The sequence below is a fragment of the Drosophila yakuba genome, chromosome 3R (genome assembly GCF_016746365.2).
Source record: "Drosophila yakuba strain Tai18E2 chromosome 3R, Prin_Dyak_Tai18E2_2.1, whole genome shotgun sequence".
In the NCBI taxonomy this organism is placed as follows: domain Eukaryota; kingdom Metazoa; phylum Arthropoda; class Insecta; order Diptera; family Drosophilidae; genus Drosophila; species Drosophila yakuba.
Window position 1 is genome coordinate 1,376,604 of NC_052530.2, and position 17,067 is coordinate 1,393,670.

The 17,067-nt window shown below is 41.6% G+C and overlaps 1 protein-coding gene across 9 annotated transcripts in view; it reads right to left on the reverse strand.

The window, feature by feature from the left end:
• Positions 1-17,067, reverse strand: part of LOC26535787 (dnaJ homolog subfamily C member 16) — a 386,807-nt gene that overhangs the window by 314,890 nt on the left and 54,850 nt on the right. For 7 of the 9 annotated variants that reach the window (XM_039375901.1, XM_043207098.1, XM_039375899.2 and 4 more), the window contains one exon: positions 15,101-15,284. The exons of 1 other annotated variant lie outside the window; for it this stretch is intronic. In XM_039375901.1, coding sequence (XP_039231835.1) covers positions 15,101-15,270 — 170 coding nt within the window. In that variant the 5' untranslated portion in view covers positions 15,271-15,284. Of the gene's footprint in view, positions 1-15,100; positions 15,285-17,067 lie in introns of those variants that run through there. One more of the 9 variants, XM_039375902.2, reaches the window with a different exon arrangement.

A 17,067-nucleotide genomic window follows, 5' to 3' on the forward strand; every position in this document is an offset into this window, starting at 1 on the left:
GCCAACTGATGGGTGTCCTGCCCAAAGAAAGAGCATCGTTCTCCCGTCCATTCACTTATACTGGCATGGATTACGCCGGTCCGTTCGATATAAAGAACTATACGGGAAGAGCATGTCTTATTACAAAGGGGTATGTGCTAGTTTTTGTTTATTTCTCCACCAAGGCCATCCATTTAGAGCCTACATCTGACTTAACAACCGAAAAGTTTCTTGCCGCTTTCGCTGGAAACACCCACGTCAAGTCCAGTCAGACAATAGCAAAACCTTTGTTGGCGCTGCCACCCTGCTTTCCCGCGATATCGTTCAAGCCGAAAAAGAGTCGGTGACGAATGCCTATAGTCATCAAAAGATGCAATGGCAATTTATTCCTTATCCCTTATGTGAGGCCTTTGGGAAGCAGGCGTAAAAAGTTTTAAGACGATATTTTACAAATGCACTGCCACACGAAAATACACGTTCGAAGAACTCTCCACGCTCTTAGCAAAAATTGAAGCGTGCCTTGACTCCAGGCCGCTCTCTCCTATGTCTAAGAATCCGACAGATTTGCTGGCTCTGACGCCAGGTCATTTCCATGTCGGGGGACCCCTTATGTCCACGGTGGAACCCAAAGTAAAGGGAGAAACGAAATCATTTCTTAATCGGTGGCAGCATTTGAAAGCTCTCCATCAGCAGTTCCGTGTGCGATGGAAAGAAGAGTACCTCAAAGAACTCCACAAGCGCACTAAATGGCAAACCCCGTTCAAAAATCTCCGCATCGATGACATGGTCGTCATCAAGGACGACAACTTACCCTCTAAGGAGTGGCGGCTCGGCAGAATTGAGTCTGTTTCCCCAGGAGCCGACGGCAACGTCCGTGTAGTAAATATCCGTACTGCACGTGGAGTTGTGGCAAAAGTGGTGCTTTTGCCGACGGAGTCTTCCGAATCTTCACAATAATAGGCTCTCCTTTCGTCCTTAGTTGTAGTTCACTAGCACTATTCATCCATTATTTTTAATTTCGTTTTCGATCTCCTTTCGACATTCAACTACCCGCTGCATGGCCCCTCGTCAACAAAACGCACGCAGTGCTCGTGCCTTGGAGAGCAGACGTACCCGAGGTACTCAATCCTACCGATGCCAAGTCTGCCGCGATATCCATCCTCTTCGGAAGTGAGCGAGGTTCCTAAAGCTCAGCGCTTAAAAGCGTCTGCGAGCAGTCCTCATTAACAAATACTGCGCCAATTGCCTCGCTCACGAGCATTCCACGGAAGACTGCCGAAGCGGTGATCGTTGCAAGAAGTGCGACCGATCTTCACCACACGCTGCTCCACATGCACGAGCAGGTTAGCTCGTCGTCGCGGTCGCGAGCGCGCTCGCGTCTCCAACCGGTGCCAACCCGGCAAGCAGCTTCGGCTTCGTCCCAACGTTCCCGCCGGCAAAATCCGCCAACTCAGCGTAGGAGTTCACCGCCATGACGCCCGGAATCGACCACGCCAGGCCCATCGCTCTCGTCGCTGCTGCAACGCCATAGCGTAAACATCCTTTCGACAGCGCTGGTCATTTTGGAGAGCGGGACGAAGACCTTCAAGAACGCAGCGCTCATCGATCCGTGCACCCCCATGAGCTGCATCGACGCTCCGTTGGCGTCAGCCTTTACGTTTCCGATGACCAATGTTGGCGACGAGAAGGTCTGCACGACGACGATTCGCTCCAGGGTCGACGCGAACACGAAGCTGGAGGTCGTGCTCAAGATCGAGCCCAGTGTGCGGATCCACACACAGTGGTGTCCAAGTTCTGGGACATCATTCTGGCTGATGACCGGTTCCATTGGCCTGCTACCGTCTCCATGGTCTTGGGAGCAGATGTTTATCCAAAGGTCATCCAATCCGGATTCCTGACCTTCGAAGAGGGAATGCCGGTCACCCAGAAAACTGTTTTTGGGTTTTTGTTGTTGCAACCCCAGTGATTGCAAGGGGGGCGGAATGTTCAAGTTACGGGGTTTGGACTGTCACCCGCTCTCCGCTTCCTCTTACGCTCTCTCGCTCTTCACCACAGAGTCTCCAAGGAGTCTCCGCTGCGCTTGGGAGAGCCTAGCTAATTAGAATAAGCTTCAGTGTAAAAACTATTACCGGTCGCGCCCGCGCAATTAAGAAAAGTCAAGTGTTCGCCCTTTCGAGTGTTTTCTATTTCAGCCGATTTGGAAAATTCCAGGACAGCAACCCCCATCACACCCAACAATACACTTTGGTAACCATAATTACAAAAATATGTATATATGAATATATGAGACCTCTATCTATCCTGGGTGTGCTATACATGCTGATGGGATGCACCGGTTCACTATTTTTTTTGTTTGTATGTTTTGCCGGCTTTTATTTTATGCTCGACTTTGAAGCTGCGGTTTGCTGGGCACAATTCTTTCCAGGGGTTTACTTATTCCAATATCGCCAGAAACACCAAGAACACTGCGATGAAATCAAGGTTATGCTGTACGCCTAAGATCTCGTTTTTGTGGTCGATTATTTCTCGAATTCTTTTATATTTTTTTGGATTGAAGGTCTTCCTTCAGAGGAAACCTTTTTCCGCCCCTTGATACTTCTACTACAGGATTCTGAAATCCTGAGATTTTTCGCAGAATTGGACCGACGATCCTCTCGACACATTGGTTCTAAAGACGGTCTTCTCCCGAAAACGAATTTTTATACCGGTTGTTAGAACGATTTAAATATAAGCTGAGTTATAATTTAAAACTGAATTTTATTTCTTTATGTCCTAGCTTAGGTAGCTAATATTAAATTTACATGCTCTAATCTTATCTCTAATTAGACCAACAAAGTGGCCATTTGTTTCCCAGACATTGAAAAAGATCTTTAGTGCGGGAATTTTTCACTGCACAACGCCCGCTTTCTTATAATATCTCAATATATAGGCAGACAAATGTTTGGCAATCAATTGCTGCAGCGGTTCAATCGTTATACGTACAATATATATATAATCTTATAGGCCAGGAAGAATTATGGCTTGAATCCGCCTTGACACTTTAATTTGCCGTATAATATATACAATTAAAATGAACATGAGGACTTCGAGGACCTTACTTTCTCCGACGAAGCTGGTGGCGTTGTCGCTCTCCGGCGGAACTCTCCTTCCGACGAACCTTTTAAAAACAGATAGATCGACCGCCTTTAACGAAAAACACACGAAGACAGCCACATATGTTTTAAAAGGGGTCTTTTCGCGAAGCTCAACGAGACATAAAATGTCCGCAGAAATCCACTCGACTCGTTCCTGCATGCTTCTCGAGCATTGATTAGACAGATCTGCTGCCTTAAAAGCGACACCATCAGTTTGGCACCTGCATGAAACCGCATTAAACAATTTGCCTCCAACAGAACAGATCGCTGGTGTGCACGAAAGGACTTAAATGTTGAAGATATGGGGCTAACCGTTTACCTTTCTTTATCTAGATGTATTCTGAACCAAACATCAATCTTTGAATTACTTGGGCCAGCCTAAGAAAAGATACCTTTAGTTCCTTTGCTGGAATAACCACCTCACGCAGACGCTTCTTCCCCCAAATAAACCGATTTACTTATGCCACGATCCTAAGTAGTTAATTAAACGAGGAACAGCTTGTTTCCAACGTTATGATGGAATTTTGATACGGAACATACTGCCACACTTTTCTTGTTCTCGGACAACTTTAAATCGGGAGATAATTCAATCCGATGAAGACTCAGCCACTCGTCGCGGCTTCGGAGCAAGTAGTCTGGACCATTTTCCCACAGAGTGGACCTTTAACATTCTATGTCAGTTCCCGTGAAACCAAATCAGCTGGATTCTCTTTTGTTTGCACTTGCCGCCAGACAACATTCACTGAGAGCTCTTGGATTTCAGACACTCTATTTGCAACTCTTTTAAACCAATATAATTGTTTTTAGGGTCACATTGTTGTGACTTGGCGGTGAGCAATCTCGACAAATTATTTGTCCCAATAGTAGTGCGGACATAAATGCAGCATTCATAGGCATCACTTATTGCATTAGCGAATTCGTGAATCTGAAGCAAGATTTTTGCTGTTGTTATCAACGGGCACAACAACTCCAAAGGATCAAACAAACGTTATACGACGGACAAAATGTTGCGTTTAGAAGGTGGCAATGAATTAAATGAATCCTCCAATCTATAATCACATTATTTTAAGGATTCCATATGAATCCTAACGTTTTTATAGAAGCGGAAAAATAAAATATATGCGACATCTCTGGACCTTTGTGGTGCATTTGGCATAAAAACGCTTGAAATCTCCTCTGATGCTATGGATTATTACTTAGCACAGGTCTTTAAGAGCTCGAAGAGGCTACGGATTGTCAGAAACGGCGCTAAGGCTGTTTCGTAAGTGACAGCTTGGAATGATTTTTCCCTCCACCCAATAAGTTGGAAGTTCCGATATTCTGCGGCAACAATAACTTGCCTATACATCTTCGAGATAGCAGCCGTCAATGCATATTGGTGCAATCGAAATCATACCATAATAGAGTAAAGCTCCCTCTGAGTGGTTGCACCCACCATTAAAGTCTCATTTAATGAGATCAAAGACGTCATGTCTTACTTGACGTGTGGATCACTACTCGCAACTTTGTGGTGCTACTATCAGGTCTCAGGACACACTGATGAGGAACATAGTAGTAATATCCCGAAGGATGGGTAAAAAGGATCGACATACGACCGAGGTTAAGGTACTGTTTTATAAACTCCTAATACGTGTCGTGTAACTCGAGAATATTTGCAAGTCGGCTTTCAAAAGCGAGAAATCTGCGCTTTGCTGTTTTAAATGATAGGCCTAAAACATTTGGATTTATCTTAAATGGCAGCTTCTCCTAAAAACAACCAGACGAAAGCCTGTGTATGGTTTGCTTGAAGTGGTGCTCACAAGCAACTTGTTTAGCTGTATAAACAGCCTTCTCTGTTCTCTTTGAAACTTGTTCCAATTCCCAAAAAAGTTCTACAATAGAGTCGAGATAGCCGATATTTTTATTGATAGAAACGTTACACACCTGGGCTTTAGGCAGTGCTCAACTGAGGAGAAAGAGAGTTTGAAGAAACCGAACCGCTCAAAAGAGAGCTTGGAGAAACAGAAGGTTTGAAGGAGAGGACATGGAGAGCGAGAAGGATACGGCACAATCTTAAGCAGGACGGCAAGTCAACAGTAGCATCGACGTGCCAGGGTAAGGAGAATAACGTAATCAGCTGGACTTTGGACCAGACCAAGTTGGACTTTGGATCTGAAGACAAGAGGGATTAACCGTTGAAGGAGGCCTATATCGAGCAAGCCGAACGCTGGAAACTCGACAGTCAAAGAGAACGAGTATTCGAGTCAACAACGTGAAGAAACGAAGTTAGCAAGGGAGCTGCATCCCTGATAGTCAGCAAGGAACAAGATCACTACGTCGAGACATTCGGGACAAGGAAAGTCTCCAAACTGAGACTTAGGTAACTGAGGTCCAATACGACGAAACACGGTTAGTCCGTAAGCATTCAACAGGCAGGGTCAAACCGAAGAGGGTCCCGAAGAGGCGGCTGGAATTGTGGTGAAGACCCGGTCGACTGTGTCGGAGACTACGTACGTGAACCTGGCGTTTGCCTGGAGTGTCCGTGCGATCCGAACAGGCGTGGTACCGGCACCACCAGTCAGAGGCGACGTGACGTTGATTGCTGTTCCACCAGGCGTTTGCCTCGGGGATCGCAGCCGTTAGCTACCGTGAGTCCGCATCTTCATGATAGAGTTAATATGTTGAAATCGATCCTAAGACCCAAAAATCGGTGGCAAAGTTATGAGAATCGACGCGAGAGTGAATCGACGTATGGACTTTGTGCCGTACTACAGAGTCATTCTTCCCAACAGTTGTGTAGCCGTAAACGGTGTGCTAAATCCTCAACCATGAACTTTATTTGCGACCCAGAATCTAGGAGAGCTCGTGCTAATTGCAACTGTCCAAAGCGATCTCCTACCTTTACTACTGCATTAGCAAGAATAACTTGATCACTACCAGTAATATGGTATGACTGTGCTTGACTATGATGATCAAGCGCTATTGCTTGTTCTTGTGATTGCAGTTAAGACTCTACGCCCAAAACAGTTTGTTGGTGTTCTACCCCGTATCTGTGAAAAAGTGTTATGGAGCTTTGAACGAACTAGACATTTTGCTACATACATACGCTTTGGGTTTACCTTATTATTTGGCATGTTTTTTTTTTTTTCAAACTTTTAAATATATCAAATTGTTGACGCGAATTTCCACGAAAAATGCTAAAAGCAGTAGTCCCTGACGCCATAAAAATCTTGGGAGAGTTTTCCTAAATAAAAAACTATTAAAATGCGAATCCGATCTAGCGGCCTAGCTGGGGATTTTTTAATATACAAGTCAGCGGTTGCAAATGGTCTTTAAATTTACTACTCTGGCGCAGCTTCACACGACTCATACCAAATTTTTCTCTGAGCATAAACCTTTTCAGTAGAAGAGTAATCCAATGAGCGCAACAACAAATTAAAATCGTATGTAATTTGTTATGCTATGTTTACATTTATCTAAGATAACCAATTTCAACAAGTTTTTCTAAATTAAACTACTGCTCCAATATTTTCCTTCATTCGATACTTGGCAAATCAATATTATTAATAAAACAAGAGAGAACGCTATAGTCGAGTTCCCCGACTATCTGAATATCAAAACATTTTAGGCGGTTCGTTGGCGTTAGAGTGGGCGTGGCAACATGAATCGACAAACTTGTGCTGCTTCTATGTCTCTGGAGTCTGTATGCTTAATCTCAACATTCTAGCTTTTGTAGTTCCTGAGATCTCGACGTTTATACGGACGGACAGACAGACGGACAAACGGACGGACAGACGAACATGGCCAGATCGATTTGGTTATTGATCCTGATCAAGGATATATATACTTTATATGGTCGGAAACGCTTCCTTCTGCCTGTTACATACTTTTCAACGAATCTAGTATACCCTTTTCCTCATGAGTAACGATTAACGGGTATAATTATAACCATTACACCAAGCTTATGGATTTTAGGGCTATTTCGAGTAACATTTGCCTGTTTAAAAGGAATAGGTGATTCGATATCTTCAGTCTTAATTCCAGTTTGGGGGCCAACTTTTGTAATGGGTCTTAATATAAATCCACAATTTTACTTTCACTACCCTGACTCGGTCGTAGAAGGAGTACACTTTTCCCATCTTGCGGGGTGGCAATTTTCATCTTTTAATAATATAAGTTAATCTTTATTAATATTTTGCATTCCTATTTTCCATTTATTTGTTTGTTAAAGAGTTTTTAAATAATCATTTTCCATCAAATCCAAAACTTCCGTTTCATTTTCTAAATTAGTTTCCATCTATCCAAACTTCCATGTTTTTCGTCGAAGTTGTTTCAATAGGTCCTATAGAGCCCCTGCCTATCAGAAAATGACCTAATTTTTATACTTCTAAGCCTTCGAAGTCAGAATTGGCCGTATATACAAAGGTCTTGAAATTAATACTGCTTTGATTTGGCATAATAGAGTTGGCATCTCTTCATAAGTAAGACTATGATCGCCTACAGATCGCCTTACAGATTTTACTCCAGCTTATTTTTTAATTCTATTTCAATAAGATACATATGTGCAGACATTTTTTACAATTTTCGAATCAGGAGTATTTTCCTAATAGTGATAGTATTCATTTGTTTTGGGTTTCTGTTAATGTATTACTTACAATAATACTATTTATTCATCTTTTTTGGACAGTATTTGGCTTGGCCAATAAGTCAGGTCCCATCCACCAATTCTACATTCCAGTAATTTATCCGGTGTTACACCCCTTGATGCTATGTCTACCGGGTTGTCTTCTGACGTAAAATGCCCCCTCTCGATCTTCTTAACTTTTCTTATCTTATCAGTTTGCCGTCGATTAAATTTGTCTTTATCATTTTTAATCCATGGAAGTGTGATCGTTGATTTACTCCAGCCATCTGCCTTCGTTTGACCTCCAATTACTGTCTTAACTCTATCTATTCATTTTGAGACAAGATGTGCAGCACAAAGTTTTAATTTGGGGATAGTTTTTCGATTTTTCTTTGGATTTACCTTGCGTTTGCTAGCTATAATCATCGAAGAGGATCCCACCTTAGCATATACAACGGCTGCGTATGCTTTTTCGGACGCATCAGATAATCCATAAATTTGTACCGGCATTATATCTTGGGATTTAACCCTCCCACTTTAATACTTTCTAGTGAATTATGTTTTCTTTGAAAGCATTTGTTATTTGTTCAACGTGTTTGCTGGCTTCTCGCGGAGGCAACTTCTTTTAATTTAGCTGTAAGGCTGGATGTGGTAAATAATAAATTGTACCACATGTCCCAAGTTAATATATTCACGCATGAATTTTATATAATTTTCTTTATATGTTATATTTTTATTTAATTTTCTTCCGAGATATTTAAATTGCCCTTTTGCTTGCGCCTTATAGTCTCCTAATTCTTGTTCATTCTTGTACCTTTTTTAGTGGTCTCTAAGAAGTGTTTTTCACAAATTTCTTCCTCAATGGTATTATTTTCCTTTTCCATTTCCCAAAACCTGAATTTGCTTTAGATTTTAGTAAATGTATTGATTCAGGTATTGAGTCAATAAAGCCTTGGATTTTTTTTGCCGAATCATTTTCCAAAATGGGTAAATCAATCAAACGATTCTTCTTGAAAAACGGTTTTTAAATAGAGATGTACTTAGATCATTTCTTTCCTGAATTATTTCTTTAAATAATTCAGAGAATAAGTCCCACTCTTTTTCTTCTCCAGTAAAGGTGGGAACTTGTATTTTATACCCGTTACTCGTAGAGTAAAAGGGTATACTAGATTCGTTGAAAAGTATGTAACAGGCAGAAGGAAGTGTTTCCGACCATATAAAGTATATATATTCTTGATCAGGATCAATAGCCGAGTCGATCTGGCCATGTCCGTCTGTCCGTCCGTCTGTCCGTCCGTATGAACGTCGAGATCTCAGAAACTATAAAAGCTAGAAAGTTGAGATTCAGCATGCAGATTCCAGAGACATAGACGCAGCGCAAGTTTGTCAATTCATGTTGCCACGCCCACTCTAACGCCCACAAACCGCCCAAAACTGCCACGCCCACACTTTTGAAAAATGTTTTGATATTTTTTCATTTTTGTATTGGTCTTCTAAATTTCTATCGATTTAACAAAAACCTTTTTGCCACGCCCACTCTAACGCCCACAAACCGCCCAAAGCTGCTACTCCCACACTTTTGAAAAATGTTTTGATATTTTTTCATTTTTGTATTAGTTTTTTAAATTTCTATCGATTTGCCAAAAAACTTTCTGCCACGCCCACTATAACGCCTACAAACCGCCAAAAACTGTGTTTAAGACTCTCCTTCTCCCTTCCACTAGCTGAGTAACGGGTATCAGATAGTCGGGGAACTCGACTATAGCGTTCTCTCTTGTTGGTAATACTTTCCTTTACCAATACCCCATCATTAGTTCTGGCTTTCAATTCGGAAGAAGTCATCCTTTTGTTTGGGATGTTTACAATAAAGTATTGTTTGACATTTTTGTCAAAAATCTCTGCCAACATGTGTGGGACTTTCTATTTCCTTAGGTTCTATTTCAGTTCCAGAAATAGCTTCAAGGCACGCAATTTTACTTTTTAGTGTTTTAATACCTTACAAATTTCTTCAACCATTTTTTTGTTGAAATAGTCATGATCGAGGTTTGGAAGAGTTTTTTTTTGACCACTTTTAGAATTTTAATTTATTGAACACGGTTACCGCCGCACCGAACACTATTATAAAATAATATTTACCAAAGTTTCTGGCCTTGGTATAAACTAACGCTCTAAGGTACTAGATTAAAATCTCTGAGTTTCTTACCACCGGTGGGAGAAAACTGCAGAGAGTTTCTGTGGCTGATCGTGCGCTCGCAACAATCTAAGGTGCTGGTGTTCTGGCTCTGAGTCTGTTACTACTGGTGGGGGAAACTGCTAAGTTTGCTCAAGGACCAAAATGTTTGAACGATCTAAATAAAAGATGTCTACATTAATTTCTTTAAATGCTTAAGTAGCTAATATGAAATTTACATGTTCTAATCTTATCTCTAACTAAACCAACGCTGTGACCATTTGTTCCCCAGACATGGGGGAATTCCTTCCGCTTGCATCTTATTTAAGGGATGAACCCACGCAGGTTTTCGTGGTATAAATATATCTAACGCCCAAGCTTTGTTTATTTTTAAATATAGGCAGACAAATACAATTGCTGCAGCGGTTAAATCGCTTTACGTAAAATATATATATTTTAAATCTCGTGTTCATGTGTGAACACAGTTTTAGAGCTTTCTATAGACTACTCCGGTCATCGGACTCATAGGCCAAGAAGTTATATTTTCATATTTCCCCTGTTTTGGGCGTTAATACCCGCCGGCCGCTGGACTGGTCTTCGTAGACTCGTTTATTGTCGAACTCCATTTTCTTTGTTTCTGACTCAACGAGATGGTTGTACCCCTTCCCGGGCTTTAGATTCAGGCTGGTTTTATATGTGAAACTTCAAAGTCTTATGATTTTAAAAATCAGATGCGCAACGCCTGCTGCATACAGCGACAACTGACGTGTACGTAAGTTCATGTATTCTCAAAAAGGAGCGGTTGGCAAAATAGAGCGAATGAAACGAAGATATCTGGAGACTAATTTTAGTCTAACGAGTTCAGGTTCTTCAAGCAGCAGGTTTTGAATTAACAAAGTGGTTTTCAAACTCACCTGAGGGCACTGCATCTGAGAGCACATTTAAGTCGAACCGTATCTCGGATTCAGAGTCAATTAAAGCGCTAGGTATATCGTGGTTGCCAAGCGAAGATGCCTTTAAGTTTAAAATTGACACTTTTGTTATGGGTCACCGAGCGACAAAACGGAACTTACTGTCAGTGACATCGAAGCTTATTATGTCATATTGTCATAATAGGAAAAATACTATTGCTGGAACATTGATTTATTAAGTTAGATTGGGACGAGTTGATTCCAATGCATTTAGAAACAGCTTGGAAAATGCACTCTGTCTCAACTGGATGAAATCTCGATTCCTTGGCCTTTGCCGACTCATCCATGCGTTTATATCGTAGCAAAGCTGCCGAAGGTTATAAATGATCATTGTTGACCTCAAAGTCGAAAGTAGAGCCGCTCAAGACCAAGGGCTTGAGTTATGTGTCGCTCACTTTCTCGAAAATCTTTGTCATAGAATCAAACCCTTATTAAAAGTCCCTATCGAACTAATTGTATACTGGTCGGCTTCTAAGGTTACTTTTCCCTGGATTCAATCTCATCCATCTTCGTTGTCGACATTTGTTATAAACAGGGTAGCGGAGATTCAAGAAAGGTTAGGAGAAGCTATATGGCGGCACACAAAGCAGAACCCAGCAGATATCGTTTCTAGAGTTTGTGACGTCGACGAAATTGGGCAGTCAGCCTGGTTCACTGGACCACTATTTCTGGGGATCAAAAATGACCATTTCGATCTGGACGATAAAGTCTCGCGTACGGAAGGAAGGAAGACTGCAGTGGGATTGACTGCTGCTGTGCAAACTTCCGATTTGTTTGATGTCATTGAGAGATTCTGGTCACACTTCAAACTGATTTACGTTCCGCTTTATAAGAAAATGCACAAACAAGAGTATAGTTTTCAAAGAAACTCTGTCACCGACATGAACCTTTTAATAAAATAATCGAAATAGTTCAAAAGCACGAGATCTACGTCCGGCATTTGCACCAAGACGCCAAGTTTCCTTTCCACTCTTACGCAAACAAGCCGCTCAAAGCTGCCACGCCCTTTTATTCGAATTAATTATTACAAGTAATGTATTCATTTTATAAGAAACAACAAATACAACTCACAAAAGTAATCATTTAAGGTAATTGGTTTGAAGACATATTAAATACTGCGACTGTCGACCACAGTATGTGTGCACACTTTAAATCTTTTTAAGTCTTTATTATTTATCATCGATTGCTAACCTAAAAAACGCTTATTTTGCATTGCCTTATTATGATAATTATTCATATTCAGCATAGAAATAGTTGTTCAGTTTGCTGTTTGTGCCTATTTGCGGAGCGCGGCGGTCAGCTGATCGCTCGCTCGTTCGCATGCACAGCCCCAGGCAAGATGAAGAACGGAGAGGACAGAAGTCAGTCTGAATTTGCCGACGCCGCTGAACTCGATATCTATTTTACACTCACACATTACATGTATATAGCCATCATTTAAATCAGTGGATAATTATAGCGTCTTAATATATTCGACCTGTGTTTGCTATTGCCTGTTAGCGATTTACAAGGGAACACAACTGTTCATGGTGGCCCATGAAAGGAACCTACAAGCGTAAAATTCGAAAGGTTTTCTGTGTAAATAGATTACGTTACAATTTTTCTTATTATATGCTTATTTGGGGTGGAAAGTTACGCTAAGTTTGGTTAGACACTCGTGCACCAGCAACAAGAGCTGCCAAGTTTGTGAGCAGCGCCATCATACGCTGTTGCATTTCCCAGTATTGGTTCATAACCAATCCTCCAGCCGCGTACAGCCGCATCTGATCCGGTCTTCAGCACCGCGTCTTGGTGCACCCGCAGCCATGGAAAACGTATCTCAACAAGGAACGGAGGACCAGAACTTCGTCAAATGTTCCTTCAAGGAATGTGCTTCTCGTAACTACTCGTGTCGTAATACGAAATCCGGTCAAGGGCCTACAAGCAGTCATTAACGCTCTCATCGATCAAGGATCTAAGGAAACCATAATATCGGAATACATCGTTCAGTCCCTGCACCGATCTTCCACCTGAGCATCTATTTTTGGGGTGGGTCCCGGGGCGGTCGTCGTTGCCAGTCCTCAGTAAATTTTGAAATCTGTAGTATTATTAACCCTAATTTCTCTTTACGGGTTGATTCAGCATTTTTCTCAATTCGGTTACTTCCTGCTTGCCAAGTCATAGCTTAACTCCACAGTATTGGAATCATATTCGAGGGCTCAAATCGGAAGATCTTATTTTAGGAGCAGACATGCTGGCGCAAATCTTATTGCCCCACTCCAGGATCGGATTGCCCTGCGAGCCCATAGCCCAGAATTCGCACTTCGGATGAATCCGCTCTGAATCTGGCTTAGGATACCCAAAATAAGTATTCAGCGGGGGATTCTCCTGGATCTATATCTAAGGCTCGTGCATGAGGGCGGAACGTGATACACCTTTTGGCTGTAAAATCAAGAGTTACTTCTACGAAACCCTTGACATCAGCTAGAACGGAGCTGAATGGTTAAGTACTGGCCATTAAGTTGCTGAAATTGCTAACCCCGGCTAAGTGGAGAGAGGTCTTTTCCATACATACTTTCTATTGAACGGATGGTACAATTCTTCTTTTCGCTGCACGGGGACGTCGCCTTACAGGATCGTCGCCAACAGGGTCGCCTTAATTTTGAAACACTCTTCACCATATCCATGAAGACATGTTGGTACTAGAGAGAATCTAGCGGACTATGCGACACAAGGGTTGCCTCCGAGTAAGCTGAAGGACTTCGACTTTTTGGCGAGGCCTCGAGTGGCTTACACGCAGTCAAAGTGACTGGCCTTCAACGGAGATGAATAATGCCGAGGCAAAGACAAAGTACGCGTTCACAAACAGCCTCAATGCCTCGCATCTGGATTAATTTTTAGATTCAGCCAGGTGGTACGAGTCATAGCATATAAAATTCTGTTCTAAACCAATGCAATCGAGAAAGTAGTGAGGTGCACCGGTCCTCTGAGCATTCAGGAGCTACACTATGCTCTATTTGCTATCGTGCGCATCTTTCAAAGGGAGTCTTTCTCGTCCGAGTGGACCGCGGTAAGGAATGCTAAAAGACTGCCTTCCTGAAGCAAGCTCTTCAGTTTATCCCCTATCATAATAGAAGGCATTTTGGGAGTAAGGCGGCGATTGCGCCATCTGGGCTGTCACACTAGCGTCGTCATCCAATAATCCTTAACTTTTTTATCACTTTACACACCTAGTGATACTGTACTCGCACGTTTTGACCCTGCACGGAGGTGTGCAGCTGACTTTGGCGCACATTTGGCAACGGTTTTGGATACTGACAGAAAGACGAGCTTTTCGAAAATTTGTAAGGTACTTTCGAACCAGGCCAATCACTTCGATACAGCTCATGGGAGATCTGCCTTTTTATTGAGCGAACCTCTATCATACCGTTCTTGACGATTGGAGTTGACTACACGGGTGCTATAGAGCTGAAAGCAGCACGTTTGTGAAGGACAAGTTTCTACAACGAAAACATCGCCGTTTTCATTTGTCCTGCAACAAAGGCAGTGCACTTAAAAGCTGTGACAGGCCTCAGCACGGAGCATTTCCTCCTTGCTCTGGACAGATTCACCGGTCGGCGAGAAATGGTACATGATCCTTACAGTGACCATGGAACCAATTTTGTAGGCGCTGAAAATTTGATGAAGGCGTTCTACGGCAAGCACCAGGAGTATTACGAGAAGATTATAGTCCCAAGCTTGCTTCGCTGCGCAACTGTGCCCAATCCGTTTTGCCTTTTTAGCAAGCTATTGAATACGATGACCATGGGCTATATCCAGAAAGATTAACCTATAACTGGCTCAATAATATCAAAATCGACAGCTTCTTTCAATTTCGCGATTACTTTGTCCCCAAGAACAGCTGATATCCAATAGCCGAGTCGAACTGGCCATGGCCGTCTGTCCTTCCGTATGAACGCCTCGATCTCAGGAACTATAAAATCCATAAAATTGAGACAAGGCATCCAGATTTCAGAGTCACAGACGCAGCGCCCTTGTTAATTGATGTTGCCCCGCACACTCTAACGCCCAAAACTGCCATTGAAATTTTTTTGAAACGCCCTTTTTTTATTTTATTATTTTTTCCCCAACTTCTACTGATATTCAAGAATATATTAAAATTTTTTCGGAATTTTAATAGCTAAGTTTTACTATTTATAATATTCCAAAACATTTGATTTGAAAAGTTAGAAACTTTTGTAGCACAATCAATATGCAGACTTACCATTTTTTAGCTAATTGTTTGTAGGCTTCTCTTATTTCGTATGTAGTTGCAAATTTGTTTATTCCTAATATGGCGTATGGGTCATTTGACGAAGAACAAACACGTATATTGGATGTTGTACACAGGACCAGAATTGAGATAATATAATTACTTTTAAAAAATGAAATCATCTTTTAAACATTTACTGTAAGTATAAACATTAAAAATGATTAGGAGTTTATTTTAATTTTAAAATTTTATGAAAGTCGGTATGGTCTACCGTTTAAATTGATTTATGGTAAATTATTAAAAAAAAAAATGATTTTATAATTACCCATTAGTTTTACATGCAGGAAATATTTTTGAAATGTTCATTGTGTACTCGTAACAATATCTGTTTTAAAGTCCCGTACTGAGCCCATATCCTCAAGGACGATCCGAAATGAAAACTTAACTATATAAACGCACGCGTTCAAAGTTAATTTGATTTTAAATACCATGTACCTTTACATTCACAATTTAATAGGCTTAAGTTTTAAAAGAAAATCTCCGAAACGCAAAAAAAAAGCTGGTGGTAGGATGGGAGTCCAGCCCACAACCAGTGATCAACAGGACTCCACAGCTGAACAGCTATCAATCGCAGAAAATCCATAAATAGTGCTAAGATCAGCTGCTAAAAAAGATTCGGAGCAATCCGATCAACCAGAGACTCGCACGCGTAAGCTGCCGGACCGCCCGTTGCAGACGCTGACTCAACATTCAGCCGACTTTCCAGCGGCAGCGGCGGCTCCGTGGTCCGACGGAGTTGGCCCTAAGTTCCAGTTTTAATTTTGTTCTCCAATTGATACAAACAAATAAAGTTGCTTTGCCGAGATGTAATGGATGAAATAAAGATTCTTTACTTAAAATAAACGGTCTTGTTAATTGGCGCCCAAACGGAAAATAACCCAGTTACTCTATTATCTAACCGAAATAACTCTTCGAGCTAACGCAAAGAGACGCGGTACGGTTCAATAAAGTGAACAACCAAATCAACAAGTGAACAGTTACTCTATTATCTAACCGAAATAACTCTTCGAGCTAACGCAAAGAGACGCGGTACGGTTCAATAAAGTGAACAACCAAATCAACAAGTGAACAGTTACTCTATTATCTAACCGAAATAACTCTTCGAGCTAACGCAAAGAGTTGCGGTACGATTCAAAGTGAACAAAAAACAAGTGAGCAAAAAAAATAGTGCAAAAATAGTGCAAAAAATACGCACTCACAACGAATACAAAAAATTAAGACCCCCAGCCAAAAGAGCTGAAGGAATTAATAAAACAAATCAACAATACGAGCGGCCGACGGGAAACAGCATATCGCAGCGGCCACCCCACCTCTTGATGGTGGGGTGTAAATGAGATGTTCATTTTTTATTTAAAATAAAGTAAATAAAATACTCAGAGCTGTCTAGTGTGAGATTTCAGTGTTTATTAAAACAAACTTAAGTAAATTTCTGCCTGGTGCAATAGGGTGCAGAAGAACCTCTATAAGCCTAAACAAAAATTAATTCCGAAACGATTTGAATCTTTTATGTTGTGTCCGGGGCAATAGCAAGAAAGGGCGGACGACAGTAGTGGCGACGAACTAATACCCTCATACTTAGTGCGGACTTTAGAGCAATCAAAAAAAATGAATACTGAACAGGTTGCCCGGATTGAGGCAAAGGTGCAGGCAGCCCTTGAGGAACAAGGCCGCTTATTTGAAGAGAGGATAGCCTCACTGACAAACCAGCTTAGTAAAGCTAGAGTTTCTGCACCACAAATAGAAATTTTCCAAGAAATTGAAATAGTGCCAGGGACCCGCTGCGACGAGCCCTTAGATGTAGATGTAGGAAAGATAGAAAACTACGTTTCGTGGAGGCAAGCCGCTTCCGCAGCCTATAAAGTCTTCGAGCCATACAACGGCACCTCAAGACACTACCAGGCAGTAGCTATAATCAGAAA